Genomic DNA, 24,496 nt, shown 5'->3' on the forward strand with positions numbered 1-24,496 from the left:
ATCGATAGGAATCGGACAAATGCAGTCCAGACGCAGCACACTTGTAGCAGTGTACAAAACGAAATGAATGAAATGATACCGGGGGTCCCGGGACTTCAGATGCTGGGTGCACGGCAGAGAAGGAATGACCAACTCGGCCCCAGCCTACCAAAACTGGGAAGAGAATAGACGAAATAGCTAATACTTCACGCACTGAGTGGGGGCACGATAAAATACAAATAAGAATAATTCGTGGTGTGCACTGCGAACATGGCGCATAAATCGATGACTTTTGAGACCCACACACGTGCATAGACATTGTTCAAAAAGGAGTTGTATTCCAAAAACCAAGTTAGAAAGCAGCTTCGTAAGAAAAATGTAATTAGGACACAATAAACTTTTGAATGGACACAAAATGAATGCACAAAAAAGATGATCAAATGCATAGATTTCGTTCAACAGATGACGAACTTGTAATATACTGCAATTAGTACGAGCAAACAGTGGATAATCGAACGCTGATCCTTGCAGCAAAAACTCAACTTTATCTTGATATCACAGACACTGTTAAAACAAATCAGGGACAGCCAAACGCGATGAGATTCCCCAGTAATTGCATTTACGAAGCACATTGTACTCGTTGCAGCACAGCTTTGTTAAAAATTGTCCGCAAATGACGTTATTGAAAGCTCTATACAAGCGTACCGTCAATAAGCACACCGAGCGGCCGGTCGTGCCCGGCCGGTGGCCTGCCGTGCGCGGCGCTAATTTACCATTGTCGGCCGTGGCGGCGAGCGGTCGCGTCGGCGGGCCGGCTCGTGACGGCCCGTCACGCGGCGCCGTCCTCGCGCAGCAGCAGGAAGTTGATGGTGATGGGCAGGTGGATGTCGCGCGCGTGCTCGCCCACCTCGTCGGCCCACGACTCCATCTCGACGGGCCGCGGCACGACGCGGTCACCGTAGTAGTCGAGCGCCTGCAGCTGCGGCCGCTGGCGCACCACGCGCTCCACCACCACGTCCTGCACGTCCGAGCACTGCTCCAGGTTCAGGTAGCGCAGCTCGGGCAGACGCTCGGGGATCAGCCGGAAGCACTGGCCCGTGATGCGTACCAGTCCGATCAGGTCCATGACGCGCATGAAGCGCAGCCGCGTCACGATCCGCTCCAGGCCGGCGTCGGTGACGTCCCAGCACCAGCTGAGCGCCAGGAAGGTGAGCAGCGGACAGTTGGCCGTCAGAGCCTCCACCGTGCTGTCGTCCAGGTTCGAGCACTCGCTCAGGTCCAGGTGCAGCAGGTGCGGCATGTTCTGCCCGTCGAACAGGCGGCCCAGCGCCGCGGCGCTCAGCTGGTTCCCGCGCCGGATCTTGAGCCGCATCAGGTCGTGCAGCGAGCCGAGTGCCGGCAGGCTGGCGTCCGTCATGCCGTCGGCGAACGAGATGCACAGCTCCTGCAGGTTCCGGCAGCGGCCCAGCGCGCGGAACCCGGCGTCGGTGAGATTCTCTCCGTCGAGCACCAGGGAGAGGAGCCGGTCGCCGGCCTGGTCCACCAGCTCCTGGATGGCGGCGTCGGTGAGGTAGCCGATGCCGTCCACGTTGAGTTCCTCCAGGTGGCGGCAGCGGCGCGCCATCTGGACCAGCTCCGCGTCCTCCAGGCGCAGACAGTGCGACACGTTCAGCGCGCGCAGGTGCTCCAGACCAGTCAGCGCCGCCGTGCAGTCGGCGTCGTCAAACCGAGAGCCCTCGAAGTTGACACGCTCGAGAAGCGGGCAGTGTTTGACAAGCACCTCGAGCAGTAGTGAGTTGAGACCATCGCAGAATCTGGCCGTCAGAGAGCGCAGCTGTTTGCAGGTGTCGGCCACTTGGAACAGGATCTTATCCACCTGGCGGCGGGCCTCCAGCCGCAGCGATTTCAGCAGCGTGCTGAAGGAGAGGATGTTGACGACGGTGCTGGTCGGCACGAGGTTGTCGGCGTCAAAGGAGAGGTGCTGCCACAGGACGGGGTCGCGCCCCAGCTGGTACCAGTGCCGGCAGACGGGCAGCACGCTGGTGCACAGTTCCCGCGCCGTCAGGTGGGAGAAGACCAGCAGCTGCAGCTCCGGCGGCAGCCCCTCGAACGGGAACGGCTCCTGCGGCGGCGGCGGCGACTGCGCGCCGGACGGCACCATCACCTGCAGCTGCTTCACCAGCTGCTGCTTCTGCTCCTCAGTGGCGCCGTCCAGTTTCATCATCTCGACCGTGTGCCGGCAGAGCCGCTCCAGCTGCGGGTCGGCGGCCGCCGCGCCGCTCGGCCCCGCCACCGGACTGTCCTCGCCGCCTGTGCGGGTTACGCACACGGCGCACTGACAGCACGGGGGCGGCGCCGGAGCGCCGGCCGCGTCCGCGGTCCCCGGCACCTCGCCCTCCTCGGCGCGGCGCCGCTCCACGCTGACATCCTCTCCGACGCTGTGCTGGCCCAGACTGAGCACACTGGGGGTCGGCTGCTCGCCAACGCTCAGATGACTCCCGGAAGGCTGAGCACCACCACTGGCCAAAACCTGGCCCTCACTGAGCACCCTCACAGCTGGAGGGTGGTGGGAGTGGTCTGAGCCTGTGGCCACCAGGCCCGGTGAGCTGCTGCGCCTTAACGCTGCCCCTGCAGAAGCTGTCCTTCCTGCTGCAGATGGCTGTGGCTGAGCAGCATCAGTTGCAGGAGACTCAGGTGCTGCCTGAGCATTACTGGCAGGAGTCCCTGATGGCTCAGCCACATCTCTGCTGCTCATGGTGCCATTCTGGAAACAAGTTTATGAAAACATATGAAATAGGAGTACAGTTGGGCAAACTAGACCTTTGGAATCAAAATATGGAGGCATCAAAAGATTGATTCCTTTTGGGCATAAATGCAGACCATTTCTAACTTACCAATCACATAAAAATAAGAGAGTGTTTCAAGAAGGAGCATGCCTGATCTTGAACAGAAATGCTTGAACTATCTCCTAAGCAAAATAATATTGCTCTTATCATAACAATTTAAATTCTATAGGTAGTGAAAGGCAATCAAGGAATTGATTCACTTTTAACAGATAATCATAATATTGATTCCCCATCAGCTGGCTAATCATTATTTTGATTCACAGGTAATGTTAACAGATAGGCAACAATGACTTGCAAGAATACAGCATTTATCTTGCTATTATTCTCATTTAGTGGTATCCTCAGCACCACAACTGATACCTATAGCATTGTTGTACTTTACCTTCACTACATTTGATAACAACTCAAAATTTTTAAATGTCAAGAATACAAAAACTGAAGCAACAGGTAAAAACCATATAAGTAATATAAAAGCACTACAACAATGATAATTAGGGGTTTAAAAATTTCATTTTGCCATTTTACACAAATACTGATTGGTTAGTAAGTGATTCATGATACAGAAATAACATACAGTGTGATTTCCTCAAAACAGCTTTTACGTGATGGACAGTGGCTCTGTCTTTTTCCCATTCACAAGGCCAAGGGGACAATTTCTTAGCTTTGAGGTAACACTTTTTGCAAACCTACCACATTTTTCTACCTTTTAAAAGAAAAATCTCACCGTCATGGGCCTTTTTTCAACCGTAACGATTCATTTGAAGTCAAAAGTGTACCCAAATGAATCAAAAAATTGATTCCATGCCCATATTTGGTCATGGCTCCTCCCACCAGAATCAAATTATTGATGCCTCCATATTTTGATTCCAAAAGTCTAGTTTGCCCAACTGAGTAAAGTACAGACAGCATTTCAAATGACAACACAGTCACTAATATGGGTGTCAATTTCCGCCGAGTTGGGGGGTGCCCAGGGGCGGCAAGTCTGCAGCTGCCCTAGCGGCGACCTTGAATCCTTGACTGGTGCCATCTGTTACGGCTCCAAAGCCAAGCCGGCTGAACCGACGTGGAATTTGGAGTGCTTGGGCACCCCTATTTGGCAGAAATTGACACCCATGTTCACTAGTTTGTTTCCTAGACCTACAACATGAAAGAATAAGTGCCACCACAAAACACCTAACTCTTATACTTTACTTCATAAGCTCGCCATTTATTTATGTTTAGCTCTGTACCTAAAAATGCTTCAAAAGGGTCATACCTACGTGCCAGGAAACAAGATCAGATGAGCATGTCAATGTTGATGTTCAAAAAAAAATTATGACGACTAGGCAGTAGGCACATATACGGTCCGCAAACTCACCGATTAAATATCCGAAGGCTGTCAAGCTACCTTCTGGAGCGAGCTATACATGCTATCTTCATTGCCTAAGAAGGGCTCGACAGAATACCTAACTATTCCATATTTTTACTTCGTCGCTTTGCTCGTAAGATGAAGAGAAATATATTTTTTTGTTATGCGCCAATTTGGTCTCAAGCTAATTGTAGCTTTCTCTAGAAAAACTAAGTGATCAGTTTTTGTTACGTAATAAGCCAAAGAGCCAATGATCGCTCAGGCTTGCATTCTATTTTTAAATTTTTGGACATTGGTCTACAAAAAATGGAGAAATTTTGAATTTTCACACTCAATTTATGTAACATACCACTTAGAAATAAGATTTGAATGCAACCATGGACAGAACCAGAGTTGAAAAAATAAAAGTTTTATGACGTCATCAAAATAATGAATGCTTCTCCTCCTTTTCCCAAACTTGTCGAAAATAGCGGACGGAGCGGACCGTGGAGCGGACTGAGCGGACTCTCTCTGATTCCATGACGGTTTTTCGTCCAGCAGATTTTCGTCGGACATTTTTTCGTCCGCAGATTTTCGTCCGACTTTTTTTCGTCTCGCATTTTTTCGTCTGTACATTTTTTCGTCTGTGCATTTTTTCGTCTGTACATTTTTTCGTCTGTACATTTTTTCGTCCGCACATTTTTTCGTTCGTATATTTTTTCGTCTGTGCGTTTTTTCGTCCGGACATTTTTTCGTCCGGACATTTTTCGTCTACAATTTTAACGTAACCTTACCTAACCTATCCTAACCTAACCTAACCTAACCTAACCTAACCTAACCTAACCTTACCTAACCTTACCTACTGATGTTTGCCTACCGGGGGATAAGGAAAAAGTTACTTGCATGAATAGATTGCAAGCAATGGTAAGTCAAATATTTTTAGGTTAAGTGGTTATGCATCAGGCTTCAGGCCTTCGGCCTGAAGCCAGATACACAACCACTTAACCTAAAAATATTTGACTTACCATTGCCTGTAATCTCTCCTAAGGCATTGCCTTCGGCACTGCACTGCTTCGCCCCGAGTATTATTATGACGTCATTTGCCTCCACAGTTGAATAGCATTGTAGTATGTTTTCACTCAACCTTGGGCGAACAGACGTAAAATTTATTGAACGAAAAAATGTCCGGACGAAAATATGTACAGACGAAAAAATATACGAACGAAAAAATGTCCGGACGAAAAAATGTACAGACCAAAAAATGTACAGACGAAAAAATGCACAGACGAAAAAATGTACAGACGAAAAAATGCGAGACGAAAAAAAGTCGGACGAAAATCTGCGGACGAAAAACTGTCCGACGAAAAAATGTCAGACGAAATTTTGTCCGGACACGCTCTCTCTCGCCCTCCACGCTCTCACAGATAAAAAAGTGCCCGAGCGTGAAACGTTCGAAGTTTTGTGTGATTTTCGTGTAATTTTCGTAACTTTAGTGTGCACAGGTATGCTCTCAGCTTACGAAATCAATGGCGTGCATAGTTAACATCCTTGCACACTTGTTACCTCGCAGCTCATGCCTTTTCTAGCACTTACAAAACGTTGGCTTTATTGGTCAATTTCAATTTCTATACAATCAAATTATTATCCAAAATATGATTTTTTCCCATATCAATATTGATTTTCATAGATAGTTAGGAAGTAATGTTTTTCCGTTAGCTCAAGCTTATTTCAGTGACCCTTTTAAAATTTAATGGTAAATATGTGAAAATGAAGTGGCAAGTTTGTTCTCGTGCTGAAAGCTTCTGCTCTGAGCTTGGTTGATGCGGAACAATGTCGTGCTAAAAGCATATGACAGCAAAATAAAATATATAAGCTAGGATATGAATATCCTAGAGGAACAATCATATGCTCACTGCCTTTAGAGTTCTAAACTTAGCCTAAAATGAATGATTGTATTTTGAAGACATTCCTTCTTCAGTTCAAAATTTAAAGTTGCCTAGAATAAGATTAATATTGATTTTTAACCTGTTCATAAAACTTTTATTAAAAGTCTTTTAAAGGGACTATCCCACCTTCTAAAATGTTGTTAAGACCAGTTAAATTGTGCCGACTTTATAGATTGGATGACCAGGAACACGGTTCTGGCATTTATTTTTCATTAAACATCTTAGGCTTCCCATATTCCAAACACAAACTTTCAAATATGTGACGTCACAGCCCAAAATTACCTCCTTCCCCAGGCCACATTACTGCCATAAAGCTGAATTTTTTTACTCTGTAGGCACCACAACAAAGTTCAGACCAAGTTTTAAGCGATTTTTCAACGAACAAACCCATATAAATCAGAATGACTAAACGAGGTGACGTCACACTAACGGTCGCTCCATGTTGAAGATAGGGCCTTGCACAAGGCCCATTTTCAAATGAAGGGAACAAATTTCTTCAACACCAAGAGGCCGCGGGGGTTGCAACCTAGATAGATAGTGGTTTCTGAACCTCGCCACAAACTTGGCTATCTCAACTCAAACCCCATGTTAAAGGTGGGATAGTCCCTTTAATGCTATGTTATTGTGCCTTTTGGGCTTGATAACAATGAAAATGGAATACCGTAAGGTGGGGCTATTTGAGACAGTATTGAAAATTGTTATAAAATAAAAACCGTTTGAAATTTATGCCTAATTTTTGCTCAGGCGATTTACTACTCGATTCCACACCTTCCTGAGCAAAAATATCACATAAAAATCAAACGGTCTTCATTTTGTAGCGATTTCAAATACTGTCTCAAATAGCCCCACTGTCTCAAATAGCCCCACTTTACGGTACTTATTAGGTACTTGGTGCATACCTACTGCTGATAATGGATATCACAAAATGCTGGCAAAGCTTTTATGGAACCTGTGAATTTATTTTCCTTATTCTCTGGTCATCTGGCATCTTTTCCTGTTTCAGGCTTGCCATCATGGGTGACAACATTATAATGCAGCTAGATGCTGCTGCCAAAATCTTCTTGGTAAGTACTTCTTGATTTTTATGGCTTATCTTTAACTACTGTTTGTATGCCAATGTGAGAGATCCCCACATGTTGCAGTGATGCCTATTGACTTACATAGCTCAGATTATTCAAACCTAATAGGTAGGTTACCAGCTCCATGGTTTTCTTTTTGTTTTGGAGGAATCAAACACATTTTGGCTCTATTCATTATTAAACTGAACGACATCCTGTTAAGATGGTCCATAATAGATATCACATGCATTGGCAGAGATCAAGATGTGTAGTAAGTCCATGATTTTTCTTGATTGCTTGTGTAATTTATTGCATGTGTAGGAATAGCAGGCTATGCCCTGATATTTTGTTTATGATTCACACCAAGTCATTTGTTAGGTATTTTTATCAAGCTGAAGTTTTTAGTGCCTTTTCAAGTTTGGGCATCTTCGCCTTAGCTTCTGACAATTTTACTGTCACTAGGTCAGGTCACTGAGGTCATAGGAGACACAGAGTGATATTTCACGAAATTGTAAACATTGTGACATATAGGGTGGCTGACTGAATAATAATTTTCTAGATATCACTCTTGAATGTGAATGCTTGCCATTTTTCATCATCATTTGTAATTGTAATTTTCCATCATCATTTCAGCATGTCTGTCTCATGAGTCAAAATGATCTGAGATGATCTAGGAGCGCCCTGTGTGTGACTCAGTGTGTCATGCAGTCCGCTGCATATGTCCTGTGAATTCATGAGGCATCTAAACTCGAATCTCTCATTTATTTGTGTCAATAGCAAGCTTGGATAACGATGCCCCGACGACCGTGACGCAGGTGCTATTTCCGCGACTGAAGAATGCGTCCATCACGAGTACGGCTTAGAACTGCACCGTGTCGGCTGGCACGGTCCAGTAAAACAGAAACAAGTCCCTAATATAAAACGAAAACGTTGATATGGCTTTTGTTTTCTTGATTGAAAGAGAAAACTGGCTTTGCGTGCCTTGCATTAGTAGGTTTAAGCGTGAGGTCGAACCCCCTCCCCAGCTATCTGGCATTTGTTCTATAAAGACGCGCCCAGATCGGGCGATTGCTACCATCTGTACTTTGTGGGCGAGCTGACGAAAATGTCCACTATTTCAGTCCCCACCAACGAGCGTTTCCGCAGAGGAGCGACATCAGGCAGAGCTGTTCTTTCTCGAGTTTCGGAAGACTGCAAGTCCTTTTGCGTTATGTCGTGAAATTTTGGGTAAGTCCACTTTGGTTGCGTGAAGCTCGTAGATATTGTGTCAACTGTCACCTCTGACCTCTGTTATCAGTCATTTTTAAAAATAAGTCAGTCGGAACTAAGCACAAGCACGTCGCTCGGTCGTCATCGCGTCTCCCTAGGTGTATTAACTCTCACCCCTCTCCCGGTCCGCAGAGACCTGTCAGAACTCATACGTCCAGTTCGAGGCGGCCAACTTGCTGCGGGACGGACTGCTGCGCGAGTGGAAGCAGTTGCCGCCCGAGGCCACCACCGAGCTGAAAAACTACCTGCTCAACTACCTGGTGGCACACACGTCGGCGCCCGGCTTCCTGCGCGAGCGGCTCGTCCAGGTGGGTGGGAATGTCTGCGTGACGGGTGCACAGTGGCGGACGTGGTATACCATTCGTATGACAGCACTCTGTGTGGATATAAAAAGTTGATGACTCAATTATCCTTCTTTTTAAGTTTAAATGAGCATATGTTCGTTCAGTGTCGCCTATATATATGAAGGGTTCATAGCCCACTGGAAACCCACTTGCTGACAAAAGTGTACTATTGCGTCTAGTTAGATGTATTCCCCTTGTTCTGACCGCCAGACTGTGGCTATCCTGGTGAAACGCCGGAGTGTGGACGACGAGGGCGCCCAGCGATCAGAGCTGCTCTCCAACCTACAGCAGCTCATCCGCTCCCCAGACATCAACATGGTTTGTAAATGCGCCTCATGCCTTATCGAGCTATGATACCGTACACTCCCGTAATACGCATTATATCCTACCCGTAGGACTGATCGCATTTCGATAGGAACTCACAGAAGCCGTCCGTGGTGCGGTCAGTCGCTTTGTCATAGTTGTTACTTGTTTGTAGTGTTTATATGCATTTTATCTTAGCTAGGTGCTGTTTTCTTCGTCTTCCTCTGAATCTGTGGCGACGTTTTAAAGGGTGATGTTTTATGCTTGTGTACAAATGCTCAAAATATCTACACATTTGTTGACAAGCTTAAACAGTTGAATTAATTAACTGCTTTTAGGTGTTTCTTTTTAAACCCTAGCCTGTACTTTCATACATAGGTACACGTACAATGCACTGCACGTCACCTGAATATGCAATCGAATCCCTCCCTGTGGTATTGACCTAACCTCGTCACCCCACCTGACCTGACCTGACCTGGCACCGGTTGGCGTGTGCTTCAGCAACTGTTGGGCTGCAGCCTGATAGCGGCCCTCCTCCAGGAGCACGCCAACACACTCAAGTCGGCAGACGTGCTTCTCACGTGGGAACAGCACTTCATGGCCAAAAAGCAGTTCGAGGTAAATTGTCACAATCGTGACCCATTTGTACGTCACACACATAGGTCGAAATCATCTGCGGGGATTATCTGATGTTTTGGTAATATGCAGTTCTGTTACAAGTTTGTATGCAATTTGCATGTTCTTTACTATCATGGAAATATATGTTGCTTTTGATATCCAACTCATATTTACATAGCCCGCTTTGTTTAGCAGTGCAGTTTTTGTTCAAGTACTGTGGGTGGAAGAGTCGTTCACCCAGTCCGACCTCAGTGCTCGGCTGGGTCACTGACCCGTCCTTCTCCCCTTGCCCTGGCAGGTGTCTGACCTGCGGCGAATATTCGAGTTCTGTCTGAGCACGCTGGCAGAGGCGGAGAAGCTGCCGGCGCTGAACACGCCGCAGCAGATGACGTTAGTTGACCGGCTACTGCGCATCACTGAGAGCATCCTCTCCTGGAGCTTCACAAACTTCAATATCAATATCCTTTACATGCGAAGCGTTGGGAGGCAGTCTGTCGGATCAGTGTGAAGGCACCTTAATCGTTGTCTGGTTACACAATTTGCGTGTGGACAGAGTATTGTAACAAGTCGTGTTGCTCAATGCTCAGTATGTCCGTGTGCTCTTGTTCCCTGGTACGTGCGTTCACCCGTCGTCTCTCGGCTCTTTGTATGTCCGTCTCTCGTTTCGTGTGCCCTTCTCTCGTCTCGCTGTGTCTCCGTCCGCCCGTCGTGTCTCCGTTGTTGCCTTCCTTGACCGCTGTGCACAGTCGCAGCGTCTGATAGCCGTGTTCGAGTCTGAGCAGAACCCCTCGCTGCGGCCGGGCGTCAACTGGCGGCAGCTGATGCTCAATCCAGACGTGGTCAGCCTCTTCTTCAAGGTGAGTTTTGTGGTCAGACTGCTGGGTGTTGGCCATCCTTCAGCCACCCGGCTGATGATGAGACCATGTGACGGGTGGGTAAAGTGCTGAAGGACATTCTTGATTTGATTATTATTCGTTTTTTTTTTGTTTATTTATGAAAGCGATCTTTTTACCGTGATCATAATAATATCCGGTTAGATTAAAGCTGTGTACATTTTCTCGATATATTTGCTACTCTCTGTAGCCACCCGTAGTGTCTGTGACCCGGCACTATCTGACTACGATGTGTGTTCTCCTGTCCAGATGTACTGGAAGGTACACCAGGAGGACCAGTTGGCGCACACCTGTCTCAACTGCCTGAACCAGCTGGCGTCGCTGAACGGAACCGTCATCGGCTCACGGGAGCCGCGAATCACCTACGCATCGCACTTCGCACAGAACCTGCTCAACATCCTGGGCTTGTGAGTGGAACGAGGTGATGGCGGCGAGGAGACGGGCGTATGCGCGGGCTGCCTGCTAATTATGACGCTTGGTTTATTGTCATAATGGTTTTGCTTTAATGTTATGAGATTTGATTGCGTATGGCATAGGCAGCGTGCTGCCAGGGGGCAGTGCTTCGCTGTGTGTCTCCTGACTGACCCCCTGTGTCTCCTTTTCTAGTGATAGGTGACAGTCAGTGGATAAATACATGTATCTGTTGACCCCCTACTATGCTCCTCTCCATTCCCAGTGAGCAACTGTCGGACAACCAATGTCTAGGTGTCTTAAGTCTATCCATCCGTCTGTCCACCTGTCTATGGTTGTACAGAGCCCCGCCTCCCCGTTTTGGCCCTCTACCCTCAGCGAGCAGCTGCCGGACAGCCAGTGTCTGGGTGTGGCCGGCATCGTGCTGCGGTTCGTGCTGTTCTTCCCTACACCGATCCTGATTCACCTTCCGGAGGAGCTGGTCGGCAGTCTGCTGCAGGAGCTCACCAGGGTTACGTGTCGGTTCGCGCGCGCCGCCGCCAGGCAGGAGGAGGTGAGACGGCCGCGCCGCACATTTCCAGGGATGATACCTAGCGGCTGAGCGGCTGAAAACACGGGTTTCGGTTCATTTAACATTATTTTTGATGCATCAAACTTCATCGCTGCCGGCTTCATTGTCAACGTCATCGCTGTCAGCTGCGTTGTCCAATGTAATGTAACTTCATTTTGCCTAGCAGCTTTTTAGAATGAGAAGTTTCCGCATGAGCGCCCAACAAATTCAGGGTTGCGGTTTCAGCGCGTTCAGCGTGTCCAGCGTCTGTTGACATGCTTGCCTCCCCCTGGCACCCCTCTTCCATGCGCACAGCTGCACGTGGATGACCAGATGTACCGGGAAGCGTTCGGGAAGCTCCTCGAGGCGTGGATGATGCTGCTGCAGGAGGGTGACAGCTTCCCCTCGGACCTGTACCACATGTCCGCCACGCAGATCTTCGAGACCTACCTGCAGGTGCATCTGGCGGCGCCGGACGGAGCGCGTGGCCAGGTGAGAACCGGACGGCGGACGGGATCTGACGTCATAATTGCGCGGTGCTCATGGAGTGCCGAGCAACCCGGTGCACTGGGTGTAGGACACGTGACCTGTGAGACACGTGACCTTGCATATTTGTCACACCGCGATGTGAGAAACGTGATTGAATGTTTGGGTTTTGTATGAGAGTTTTTAGATTTATGGTTTTCTAGATTAGGTCTGGTGGTATGTTTCGCATGATTTTTTTTTTGCGAGGTAAGTGCAGAAGTGGTCGGGCTTTCCAGCTGGCACGTTAAAGAATGCCGTCTTATTCGCGCACTATGACCTCGCAGTCGAAGTGCCACTTCACCCACTGATTGTCGTGTCTCCGCTGACAGGTGTCTGACTCGTGTGACGACATTGACGAGACGGAGGAGAGTGACCGGGTGGCCTACCGAGACCAGCTGGCCGCCATCGGCGCGTTCGGCAGGAAGGTGAGCTCACAGCACAGGGTGTGGGGCGGCGGGCGCATACGAGTAGATGGGAGCGGTAGGGGGTGGGTAAGTGTTTCCACAACCTATTTGGTCATGGTTGCACTTCATTAAAAGAAAAACTACCTACTCGATCGGATTTGGATAAAAGAATCAGCTCCTTACTATATCATATGTTTCCCTGCCGGGGGTTAGATCTCGGAACGATCAGTGACCTGTCTGTTGCAGATCCCGGAACGGTCGGTGCCGCTGGTGACGGGCCTGCTGGAGGCGCAGACGGAGCGGCTGCAGCACCACCTCCAGCGGGTCTACCAGCAGGCCTCCCCGCTGGCCGACCGACACCAGCTGATCGCGCTCCACGAGGACCTCCACTGGACACTCATGATCGCAGGTATGACTCGCGCAGACATACGCACAGACAGGACAAGCACCAGGCGCGCCTGGGTTTCGGTGGGGGTGCGTTTCACGCGTAACGCTATGAGAAACGTTTTTCGTAAATATCTAGAGCATCGTTGCTTCGATTGCCTTTGTTTTTGGATATGTTACTAGGGTTACCCGCGTGCTCCGCAACGCGAAGAAGGGTTATTTTTGACCCGTGGGTATTGGGTTGGTCTGTGTCGATTTGGCTGGTATCCATTTCGTTCGATTGCTTTTTGACGGCCAAGCATTTTGTAAGAAAACATGAAGATACATCGCATCGAGGTGCCCGTGTCGTATTATCATGCGTTCTACTTAAGAATGATTCGAAAACTGGCATGAAGTCTTTTGAGGGCCATCGATGAATTTCGCTAAAAATGACAATGTAATGGTTTGGAACATTTACATTTTTAAGAATACTGTTGCTCATCATGCAAAAATGAAGAGTGAATATTGAACAGAATTGAATGCTCTATCCAATGGTACCATATTCATTTGCCAAAGGTATCAGGTTATGCAGCAAACCCCGTGTGATTAATAAAGTGGCACAAAATTGACAAACATCATTTTCTCCTGTGATTTGCACCACCTTGATTTGGATCAATCAGCTTTTCACAATTTTTATATGAGAGGCGGTACCTTTCTCTTGCAAATAGGCGTTGATTCAACTCGCTCCATTTAATGGTCGCATAAAAATAAAATTAATTCCAAAATCCCTCAAAAACCGCAATTTTTCAAATAAAAGTGCCCTCTCCGGTGCACGTGGCGCGTGCTATCCTCTGCATTGCACACCATTCAATAGCCCGTTCAATTCTGTACACGATGCTGTTTTCCCCGTGCCGGTCGGACCCCTGGTCACCAAGATATTGCACGGGAACTGGACCCGTGTCGGCCAAAATTAGCCGTTTTCGCCCGATTTCGCACGCCAATTTATACATGTAAAGTCTATGACGCGAATTTGCACTTTTTGGGCACGCGCCACGCACTCCCTATCGACCCGATCGAGCCCAGACCCCTCAAAGGCACGTCGCGCATCCTTGATCTATAAGTTGTGCAAATTTCAGGGCGCTAGGTGCAATGGTCTGGCCTGTAGTCCACGCAAAGCACCACCAAGTCGGGACCTCGGTAACGGACAGACGCACCCTCCTCAAATAGTAATATAGATGAAGGACGTTAACCTCGTCATCACAGAGCGGTTACCGTTATTCTGCAATCCACATATACTGAGCAATTTAGACAAACATATTGCAAAATCAAAATTTCAAACGAATAGAACTCAATAGCGGATTGTCGTACGACTGTAATGTTTGCAGTTTTAGACTGACGAAGTCAAGGAAAACATTTCCTAGCAAGCCTTTTTTTCAAATTTTGTACTACGTTTTGCATGATACAATTTTTATCTTGCAGTGCATTGCATGAAAGCCATGGCAACAATTTCAAAAATGTGGCTGCTAGGAATCATAAAGACATCGATTCTCTACACAATCCTGTAGAGTGAATCATCATTGCATGCATCACTATGCAGTTCTATTCATTTGAAAGTCATTGCACAGCTAGTTCATAAAATCGCCGAGAGATGTCACTGGCTGTATGGCCCGCGCGTTTCGTCGGCCCCCTCGGCCCGTCACTCAGCGGCGTTTGTTGACACAGTGTCACACCCATTAGTTACGGCGCTCCGCTGGCGTTCGGCCGCCGTCGAGGTGCTCTGAACCCTCCCTGCTAAATTTCGCCGTGACCAGACGGGTCGGAGACTCATCCCACGATCTATCCATGAGCGGCGCCCCGAGCCAGGCGTCTCCTATCGCGCGCCTCTCACTCTTGATCGGGAGTACGCCGGGAAGAGCTTGTGAGAAACTATCAATTTTGAAAGATGTCACAAGTTTGTGTGAGTGGTATTACGAACAGCGAACAGGTATATTTTGACAATAGGTATTTGACCTGACCTGGGCAGTCCGTAGCCCGTAGGTATTTGACCTGACCTGGGCAGTCCGTACTGAACATAAAGAATGAAAATAACCAGCAATGCCTACAAATTCCATGGAGACATAGACCCTGAGTGACGTGAGACCAAATATCAGTTCGACTGTTATGTCAAGACCCTCGCCCTGGCAGGGTATTTTTCATACCCCTCCCCCGGCGTTTCGAAACTAAGCGTCGTAGCTCGCTTCGCAACAAAGAGCAGTCGATTGCTCTCAACGAGTACCTACTCGCGATTGGTGGTATATTTTTATATTCTTTTAGCCTAATTTAATATTTGACCAAGTTATGGCAGGTCAAAGGACAAATTTCGGGGAAAGCTGCAATTATCCAAATTACTTAGCCAATATTGGCGAATCTATATGAAAGATAGCGACATGAAACCTTCATGACCGTGTTTCTCAACGAATTAGCAACAAAATGATGTATAATAATTGATTGAATTTCAGTCCTAGGCAAAAACTGCATAACAGCAATTAGGAGCATCGTAGTCCTCTCGTAATTTCACCTCGTAGCATATACATATGTGTTGACTAAAGTCAAGTCAAGTCAAGTCGAATGGTCATTAAGGTCAAAGATTGACCTCGGATCACATAACCTTAACCCTCGCATGTGTGCGGCGCTTGCGGTGTTGATCACGAATATCGTTGCGGTGTTGATCACGAATATCGTGTTAGTTTTGATCACAGATGATGTCTTTAAGCATTTAGACCAGGTCGGGTCAGGTCAGGTCAGGTCAACCAGTAGGGGTCGTGACGGGTATTCAACCGCCTCTGGCAGCTTCATAACATGTTACGAAGGCACCAAAACTACTTCGTAAATGTTAAAATGGTTGCTAAATTCCAATTCAGCTCCAAAAACTAGCCTAGAAACATGTAAAACTCGAAAAATTGAGTCGAGGTCACCAAAGGTCAATGACCTGACCTGACCTTCAGGTGACCTTGACACCCACCCTAATGTATGGGAGCAACATCAAATCACATGTTTGAACGTTTGAAACCACGAAAAGCTTGCAAACGGGCGGCTAATGCGAGCCGACATACGCCGAATCGAGATTCCAGCCAAACATGGTCTCGGAAAAGAGGTCACAGGTCAAAGGTCATTTGGGCAGGGTCATGAAATTTTCAGGGTAGGTGTAAAATTGATCAATGCTAGGGTACTGAAAGTTTCGTTGCGATCAGCCGCTTTTTACGCGAGTTATTCGCGAAAAACCTTAGGGGGGGGGGATTGCATCAACCCCCCTTTGTTTGTTTTGTTGGGTTAGGCCCTTTCGGTCGACAAGACCATTGCAGAGCCGGAAGGATGATAGGATTTAGGGGGAGACATTGGTCTGGGCAGGCACCCTAGTGAGTCGCCGGGGCTGAGCCCGTCCAGAGGACAGGCCACCCAGCCCCAAGGCACTCACTGCACCCGGCTACGGGGTGCGCTCCCTCGGGAGCAGCGGTGCCGCTCCAAGGGAGCAGCCCGCATGAGATAAAGTTGCCTGTCCAGCCCGGAAGGGGGTTGCGGCGTGGAGGAGGGATTTCTGTATCCTGAGGATAGAAGCACGGATAGGTGAACCCCCCTTGTGCCGGCGAGGGTTAAGTCCGGATGAACTTATAAGATGCTGAGACATACAAGTTGTAGCTACCAATGGCCTTATTACATCGTGCACTGCAACTTTCAAAGGACTCGGGCATCTACTGTAGCTCTGAAGCGGTGACAAAATTTCAAAAAATTGTTTTATAAAGCATATTCTTCTGTGCCTTCTCTCATGCAATAACCCGAGTTTCGAGCACGTAGGATATACCTGAACTGGGTGACCTTAACTTCTGAGACCGGGGTTCCACAATTTCACACGCGATTAGAAATTAATGTATGATAAGCTATGCCAAGTTTTGCGGCGCTTTTACGGGCAAAAATTGCCAGTTTGACCAAAAAACGCCCCACTTCCCCAAGTGAGGACTAATGATGCTAACACTATGAATGTAACTGAAGCTGCTTTCCTGTACCTCATTCTGTTAGCCTTTTCATTATTCCGGTCTTTCCCTATCCGTGTGTGTCGGCGCGGGTTCGGCCCAATGTGGTTCGACTGAGAGCATGACATCTGGTCCTTTCCGCCCGGCCTGACCGGCGCGGCGGACCCGTGCCACTCCTCTCCGAACTCGCGGGGCGCGGATGGGGAGGGGCGGCCCGGCAGTCCAACCCCTCTGCGCTAACAGATGGATGGACAGGGGAAATGTGATACTTGTCCTATGACAACAAACCGGCGTTCAGCGCTAGGGCCATCTACTGGTTTAGAAACGTATCTCTATGTCGGCAAGATCCTCGCCAGGTGGTGTAAAGGTCGCGTGAAACGCACCCTTAACCCTATTCCTGGCGGGGGGGGGGGGGCCTCAGGAGCCCCCCCCCCTGAGGTTTTTTGGTTATTTCTCCCAAACGCGTTGAGCTAGGAAGCTCAAATTTTCTGACTTTTCCTAAAAGGCTTCTACGCAACATGTCTGAAAATTTTGAGTTGATCTGACCTCAGGTCAGGTCACCAGAGACGGTTTGGTGACCCTACCTCAGAAAAGTTTGCAATCACGCCAGAGCTAGAGTTTTTGACCGATCAATTTCTTCTCTTCAGGTTTTAGTTAGGGTACCAGTATGTGCAATTTGTATATCTCGGAATTTTGATATCGGTGACCTAAGGTCAGGTCAGTTTCGCGACCTCCCCATTATAAGTCAATGGGGGAAAAATCAACTCCCTGTTTTTACCACTAAAACGGCTCGGAATGGCCCCATATAACATACATGACTTCATATACGATCAACCTTCACTACCTTGAGGTCTGTTTTGCTGTTGGGCAGCTGTGAGGTCATGTGACGTCATCAAAGGTCACCAAAGGTTTTTGGCCAATAACTCCGTACAGGAACAAGATACAGACGCGTGGATGGTCTCATTGTGTTCAGCTCGTCAAGACGCATCGAATGATATACATGATGACCTCGAGGTCACGTGACCTGAGGTCAACCTTTGACCTTGACCTTTCGAGGTCAACATATATATCATTCGATGCGGATTGACGAGAGGATCACGATGCTGCCCTTAGTTTGTTCCTATCTTGACTAATTCGAAAGTTATTCGAGAAAAACTCTCTCCATATCCAGCGCCGCCATTTTGACTTTTTCGACCCCTGTGACGTCATCTTTGACCTGACCTGAAAATGACCTTGGTTAAAATTGTAGATCTTGACCGTGCGTATCCGATGCCGTTTACCGCTTGTCGCTATCTTGCTTCGTTCTCGAGATCTCAGGGGGGGGGCCGAATCGCCCCCCCCCCCCCGCCAGTTTCTTGTCCCGGCGGAGCCCGCCAGGAATAGGGTTAAGTTGGTATGTACCTACATACGCCATACAAGTATACAAGACGCCAATTTTTCCTTTCTGGGATTGGTTTTTCATGAAGAGTCGTAATAAACGAAGAGTCGATGTTAGGGCAGTGGTAAATATTACGGCAGCATCCCAGCAGCTCCTGTCTGCTGTTGCACTTTGTACCTTTATGTCCCCTCCCGTTAACGGTTGTCGCCCCGTTACGCTCCCAGGTCACGTGTTGGCGCTGGACCTGCGCAGTGAGACGTCTCTCATCTCGCCGCGGCTGAACCAGTACTCGGCGGCGGCCGGCGGCAGCGACCCGGCGCGCCGCGCGGCGGTGGTGGCCGCCAGCGGCGCGGCACTGCGAGCGGCCGGCACCGACGCGCCGCCGCCCAGCGCCGAGCAGGCCGACTCCGTGGACCCCATCGTCAGGTGAGCGCGCTCTGTGGGTGTCTGCGGGAGGGTGACCAGTGGCAGGGTGGTGTATTGTGGTGTGGGATTATGGTGGTCATTTCTGTCGGGTTCTCATAGACGAAATTTGCTTTGGTGGTGAATTACGACTCCGTTCCGTTTCCCTTTGGCTGGTTTGCTGCAGTATGCGGGTCACTGTGCTGTAACGATCCCTGTAACTCGGTCCCGCCCACAGGCTGGTGTGCTGCGGCGTGCGTATCCTGCGGATGCTCGAGACGGCCGCCCAGTCGCGTCTCAGCGACGCCATCAGCCCGGAGGTCACGTGTACCACGCTGTGGTTTATGCAGCGCGTCACACTCACCTACCTGATGCCCAACGAAAACTACTACACCGTGGTGAGAATATATACGATCATCCATGCATATATTGATTTATTTCACTCTGGAATATTAATTTGTCGTCGATAAATTATATATTGTAGCTGGGGCAATATTGGACAATGTTAGCTGCCTTTTTGTGTTGTCATGACTGTCGTATGACTGACGCCCGTGTGAATGAGTCCCGTATGACGAACCCTCCTTCACCTATTTTCAGCTCTCGGACAGTCTTCTGAGCGCGTTCGGCATCGACACCGACTCGAGCCGCTGGCTGGTCGGGTTCATCCTCTCGGCGGTGCGCCAGATGCTGACAACCATGGCCGCCGAGCCGGACGTGGTGTCAGAGACTGTACAGCTGCTGGACACCCTCTGCGAGTCCAAAGAGCGGTGAGTAGACGTGGTGTGGCGTCTGAGACTGTACAGCTGCTGGACACGCTCTGCGAGTTTAAAGAGCAGTGAGTACCTACCCAGCGTCTGTCCACTGACCTTACCGTGCCGTATGGTGACATTCTGCGACCTGTCACTGTCTGGCCCTGTCGCGTTGTCTCGAGGGCCGTTCGATGACTCAATGTTTCCTGTGTGACCCCCTGAGACTTGTCTGACAATTTGACCGCCTCACACTAGGGTCCGAGTCACGGTGCTCCAGTGTTTTTGTGACCTATCTGACCCCGTTCACCGTTTTCGCAGTGGCCGCGTGGTGATCCGGTGTGAGCAGCTGGGCGCTCTAGTCAGCCTGGTGTCCGGGGACCTCCAGCTGCCCTCCGCCGCCCGCCGCGGCCTGCTCAAGGCGCTCGTCAGCGTGGCGTCCACGGCGCCGGAGCCGGCCCTCACTGCCGACTACCTGACCAGGTGCGAACGGATCGACCGAACAAATGGATACTAGTTAATGTTGCATGTATGTAACGACCAGTGTCGGACAACGTAGCGTGAAACTGACAACGCGTCTGTCTGATTGTTGCAAGGGTTTCCCGTGCTTTGTAAGTCGCACTACTCAATTCGTATTCTACCCCGCCTTGAAGTGACGACGAATATTTATATAACCTTTGATTACATTTCTCCTTCGAGGATCCCTCGCTGTCAAACTGTTTCCGTGGTAACGGACACAGTTTCAGTCAAGGCCCTAAAGTTTCAGTTGTCAACTGAGGCGGTTTTCGCGGTTTTCACACCTCGTTCTTCCGTTCTTCTGTCTGCTCCAGGCTGCTGGCGCCGCTGCGCGCTTCCTTCGTGTCGGTGCTGTCTGCGCCAGACTTCCGTCAGCTCTACCAGGAGGACGGCGTGCGACTCAAGGTCCTCGGACTCATCGAGGCCTTCATCGGTCAGTCAGAGGAATGGAGCCGGCGGGGGAGAAGGGATGCAGGGGAAACGTACCGGGGACGGGCCTCTGAAAAAGCGGTACACCAGTCACTCTGAGTCGGCGTGGTGCGATCGGTTTCAAAGGCTTCCTTTTTTAGTAGGGAGGGGATCGCTTGGTTAAACCGCCCGTGTTTTGACAACTTTGTCTGCTCCTCCCCAGGTGTGTCCCAGGGGGCCCAGGTGCAGAACTCTCAGCACGTGTTCCCCGTGCTGTCCGAGACACTATCCGACACACTGCAGCTGATGGATATCTACAAAAACTACCGACAGATCTTCGAGCTCATCATGCAGCTGTACGCAGAGACCGCCAAGCGGATGCTGTGCTTCCTGAAGACGGTGAGAGGTGGTCGCGGGGCCGAGCGGCAATGTAGGCAGTGGGGTGTTCGGGTGAGGTGGCTGATGTGACAGTCGCTGGTTATATGCTGGATGAGTTGGGGTTTCAGATTGTTTGAGACTTGTGATTGATACTAGACAGGGTTGTTTTTCCTATGCTTGTGCTAACCGCAAATTTGTTACAACAACCGACATAAAGGAGTTCGTTAAATTTGATATTGACTACAGGGTGTCCCAAAAGTCTTGCAACATCCGTTTTCTGGATTGTTTACGTATTTACCGCTGATATAAATGCCATAACGGTGGTCTTTCTGTTGCCATGGGTAGAAGGCACTGTTACACACCCCGACCATTGGCGGATGCCGCCTCGGGGCGTGGCTGACCTTGACTGCGGCGACCGCTGGCCGACCCTGGGTCAGTCGCAGACATGAAGGTCGCCGGGCGGGTCTCGCGGCGAGAAGCTGTGCGCTCGCGCGCCATTGGATTACTGGAGGCAGGCGTGGCTCAGCGGGATGTCGCAGAACGGTTCGGAGTCAACCGGACTACTCTCTTTCGATGGTGGCGACGCCATTGCGAGGGTAAATCCCTGGCCGACATGGAGCGCTCCGGCCGACCAAGTACCATGTCCAAAGTCGCCAAGATCGTTTGCTCCAAAGCTGCAGGGAAAAGAGGACAGAGCGTGAGGAAATTAGCGATAAGGCTAACAAGAAAAGGTTATCCGATGTCCAAGTCAAGTGTACACCGGTTCATGACGCAAACAAAGCAATTTAGGCCATACAAGAGGCAAAAACAGCCAAAATTGAGCGAAAAACAGAAACTTGCAAGATTAGCGTTTTGTAAGAGAGTAGAAAAATGGAGTTTTGAAGAATTTAAGCATGTCATCTGGTCCGATGAGTCTGTATTCGAACTCCAGCAGAAGCCAAACCGGCAAAATGATCGAGTCTGGGCGAGGTCTGGCGATCAGGTGCCACGCGTGGAAACCGTCAAACAGCCCGCCAAGCTTATGGTATGGGGTGGAATGACCGCGCAGGGTCTTACTGAGCTCCACGTGGTGCCCCCAAAGCAGACGGTAAACACCGCGTACTACGTGACAGAAATCCTGGAGGGCTCACTTTTGCCAGCGGTCGAGCGTACAAGCAAAACTGGCGGCATTACAGAGAGGAAACTCATCGACCCAATGTCGCGGGCAATTTTTATGCAAGATGGTGCGCCAGCGCACAATGCCAAACGAAGCCAGGAATGGTGCGACGAGCATCTACCGGGGTTTTGGGCCAAAGGTGAATGGCCTGGAAACTCGCCAGACTTAAACCCAATCGAAAATCTGTGGGCGATTTTGAAGGAGAGCCTCAACCAGCAGGAGCCCTCCACAAGCCTCAGCCAGCTCGAGCGACGCCTGAAGAAGGCCTGGAGAGAAATCTCGACGGACACGCTGCGTAGCTTGGTCGCCAGCATGCCGTCACGCATCCAGAAGTGTGTCCGACGACGCGGTGATTATGTCGGCTGCTGAATACAAAAGTACATACAAAAGAACGTGTCTCAAACCAGACGACAGCGATGTTGCAAAACTTTTGGGACACCCTGTACAACTAACACCAATGAACGTCACTGTGGCTAAGTACGTCAAGATATTAAAAGAAAACAAAATCATTAACTGAAACAGCTCGAACACGCTCCTCCCATGACCGCGTCCGTCCACTGATTTCTTCCTCTATCCCCTCAGACGGAGAGCCGCGCCTTCTACGACTGCTGTCTGAAGATGATCGCCACGTACGCGCGCCACCAGAGCAGTCTGCGCGCCGCAACCTCCGACTCGTCGGCCGAGGAAGACAGCTACTCGGACCTCCTGCTGCTCATGGAGCTGCTCACCAACATGCTGACCAAGGACATCATCGACCTGGGCGGGCACGACGGTACGCCGACGGCCGACCGTTAGCGCGTCTGTTTTCCCTAGTTTTATGCTTCTTTTAGTAGGTATCTGCACTGTCCTCGTTGGGTAGTCCACTTCTAAAGTATTGTCTTTATTTTCTTTATGACCTATTCTCAACCATACATTGTCCTTAAAGGTGCATCGTCAGTAATCGAATATGCTTCCCGTTTGCAGGCGGCAGTGACGGCGAGGACGTGGCTGCTGCAGACGTCTGTCTGTACGGCCTCAACACCATAATGCCGCTGATGAGCGCCGAGCTACTACGCTTCCCGGCGCTCTGCAGCCGATACTTCAAACTCATCACCTTCCTCTGCGAGATCACACCGACCAGGGTAAGGCAGACCTGCCCGCGGGATTATATTGACCACGGTAAGGGTAACACGGAAGACCTATTCCTCACCCTGACGTCCGGGGCAAGACCTTGCGTTGTAGCATCACTTCGACCAGGGTAAAACCTTCCTTTGTGAGATCACCCTGAGACTCGGTATTTTCAGTTTGTACATCCACTGTCATGGTTGTGAGATGTAACGTTGTGGTATTTTCCTAAGATACTGGAGCTGCCGGAGAGCCTGCTGGACAACCTACTGAGCTCGGTGCGGCTCGGTCTGACCGAGTACGGCCCGGAGGCCAGCGCGCTGGCGCTCGACTTCCTGCACCAGCTTACCAGCCACGTGGTGCTGCACCAGCTGCCACCCGACCACCGGGTGCCCCAGGCGCTGCGGCCCTTCGTCAAACACCTGCTCGACCTGATCCTCTCGAACGGCGTCAACTCTGAGGTGCTGCAGGGCTCCAGCGGCGCGCTATTCGCGCTCATCTGCTGCTTCCAGGTGAGCCTTGGCTCCGTTTGTCTCCAGACAAGCTCAGATCAATGTTTATTTCTGTGTACACTGTACATTCACGTGTAAGTCTTACTGTTTTGCTTGAACCTGCTCTTGCTTCTTGCCGCCGATCAAATGACACCCCTTCGCCCAGCTGGATTTTATAAATGCACGTTATTTGAGACGCGGAACGCGCAGTCTGGAGAGTGACTCATGTTTTTCGTTTCCAGGACGAGTACAGCCAATTGGCGATGGCGCTGATCAACAGCCAGGGAGAGGGCGAGCGCAGCCAGCGGCTGGCCAAGGCGTTCACGGGCCTGACCCAGTCGGTGGACCGCAGTCTGGACCGCGCCAACCGGCTCAAGTTCCGCGACGCCTTCAAGGAGTTTCTCGTCGAGATCCGCGGCTTCATGATGGTGAAGTAGTCGGCTGTGGCGGCGGCCCGGCCGGCGCGGGGTTAGAGCTGCGCGCCACCGCTGCTCTGTATCGTGTGCTTATGACGGAGGGACTATGTGTGATCAGCTCTCAGGACGGGGTCGTCGCGAGGAGCGGACCGGGCTGTGCGTGTGACGCTATGGAGTGGCCGCTCTGCCGACCGGGGTGTCGGCGCTGACGTGGGACGCGTCGTGATGGTTGGACGCCATTCGCAGCTTCACTGGTCGGCTAAACTGTCTCCGTCCTGACTGGTCGGAGAGACTCCCTACGCTTGTCTGTGGTCCGCGCAGAATCGGGTGCCGCCGAGTGTTGATATCGCTTCTCGTCATTATTTTGTGTTGGTGGATCTCGAGCTGATGCCACCGGTCGTGTTTCCTTCCATCTGCGATCTTGGCATTTCATCCGCAGATCATCTCATCTCATCTATTCTAGGTCTGATTTTTTTTTTGCATCGCCATCCCTTATTTAATAGTATGGATGAGCTCGCCTGGCGACTGATGAATTGACGATTTGGTTATCGAGCTTGTTCAAAACCCCGCTCCGAGTAGCCGATGATCTGGACGACGGCTATGAGTTTTCTCCAGAGACTCTTGAGTGTTCCAACCTGCCTGTGAATCCGCCGAATTG

At 50.0% G+C, this 24,496-nt stretch overlaps 2 protein-coding genes across 3 annotated transcripts; one reads left to right on the forward strand and one right to left on the reverse strand.

Moving 5' to 3' along the window:
* Positions 1 to 297: 297 nt before the first annotated feature.
* LOC122370199 (F-box/LRR-repeat protein 2-like) lies at positions 298 to 4,553 on the reverse strand. The gene is made up of 2 exons (XM_043345590.1): positions 4,183 to 4,553; positions 298 to 2,743 (listed from the first exon to the last, which is right to left on the reverse strand). The coding sequence occupies exon 2, from the start codon at positions 2,732 to 2,734 to the stop codon at positions 809 to 811; it is 1,926 nt and encodes a 641-aa protein (XP_043201525.1). The 5' UTR covers positions 2,735 to 2,743; positions 4,183 to 4,553; the 3' UTR covers positions 298 to 808.
* Positions 4,554 to 5,553: 1,000 nt separating this feature from the next.
* On the forward strand, positions 5,554 to 24,281 carry LOC122370201 (exportin-4-like). 2 transcript variants are annotated; one of them, XM_043345594.1, is made up of 23 exons: positions 5,554 to 5,654; positions 7,102 to 7,162; positions 8,278 to 8,383; positions 8,558 to 8,733; positions 8,980 to 9,087; positions 9,574 to 9,690; positions 9,989 to 10,148; positions 10,435 to 10,547; positions 10,833 to 10,990; positions 11,373 to 11,547; positions 11,860 to 12,036; positions 12,399 to 12,494; positions 12,720 to 12,882; positions 18,446 to 18,647; positions 18,862 to 19,021; positions 19,221 to 19,390; positions 19,691 to 19,852; positions 20,200 to 20,318; positions 20,517 to 20,692; positions 22,410 to 22,599; positions 22,791 to 22,948; positions 23,165 to 23,443; positions 23,665 to 24,281. In XM_043345594.1, the coding sequence occupies exons 2-23, from the start codon at positions 7,112 to 7,114 to the stop codon at positions 23,857 to 23,859; spliced, it is 3,411 nt and encodes a 1,136-aa protein (XP_043201529.1). In that variant the 5' UTR covers positions 5,554 to 5,654; positions 7,102 to 7,111; the 3' UTR covers positions 23,860 to 24,281. The 2 variants fall into 2 exon arrangements, with proteins under 2 accessions (XP_043201529.1, XP_043201530.1); XM_043345595.1 differs by lacking the exon at positions 5,554 to 5,654 and adding an exon at positions 5,765 to 5,905.
* The last annotated feature ends 215 nt before the right edge of the window (positions 24,282 to 24,496 follow it).

The sequence above is a fragment of the Amphibalanus amphitrite genome, unplaced genomic scaffold, assembly GCF_019059575.1.
Source record: "Amphibalanus amphitrite isolate SeventyFive unplaced genomic scaffold, NRLGWU_Aamphi_draft 001108F_arrow, whole genome shotgun sequence".
Taxonomy (NCBI): Eukaryota; Metazoa; Arthropoda; class Thecostraca; order Balanomorpha; family Balanidae; genus Amphibalanus; species Amphibalanus amphitrite.

Bases quoted from the DNA above. Each gene is read 5' to 3' on its own strand.
- LOC122370201 (XM_043345594.1), top strand. From the start codon at position 7,112: ATGGGTGACAACATTATAATGCAGCTAGATGCTGCTGCCAAAATCTTC. The intron at 7,163-8,277 runs GTAAGTACTTCT...CCACTATTTCAG, and splicing joins CTGCTGCCAAAATCTTCTTG to TCCCCACCAACGAGCGTTTC. The intron at 8,734-8,979 runs GTGGGTGGGAAT...TCTGACCGCCAG, and splicing joins TGCGCGAGCGGCTCGTCCAG to ACTGTGGCTATCCTGGTGAA.
- LOC122370199 (XM_043345590.1), bottom strand. From the start codon at position 2,734: ATGAGCAGCAGAGATGTGGCTGAGCCATCAGGGACTCCTGCCAGTAAT.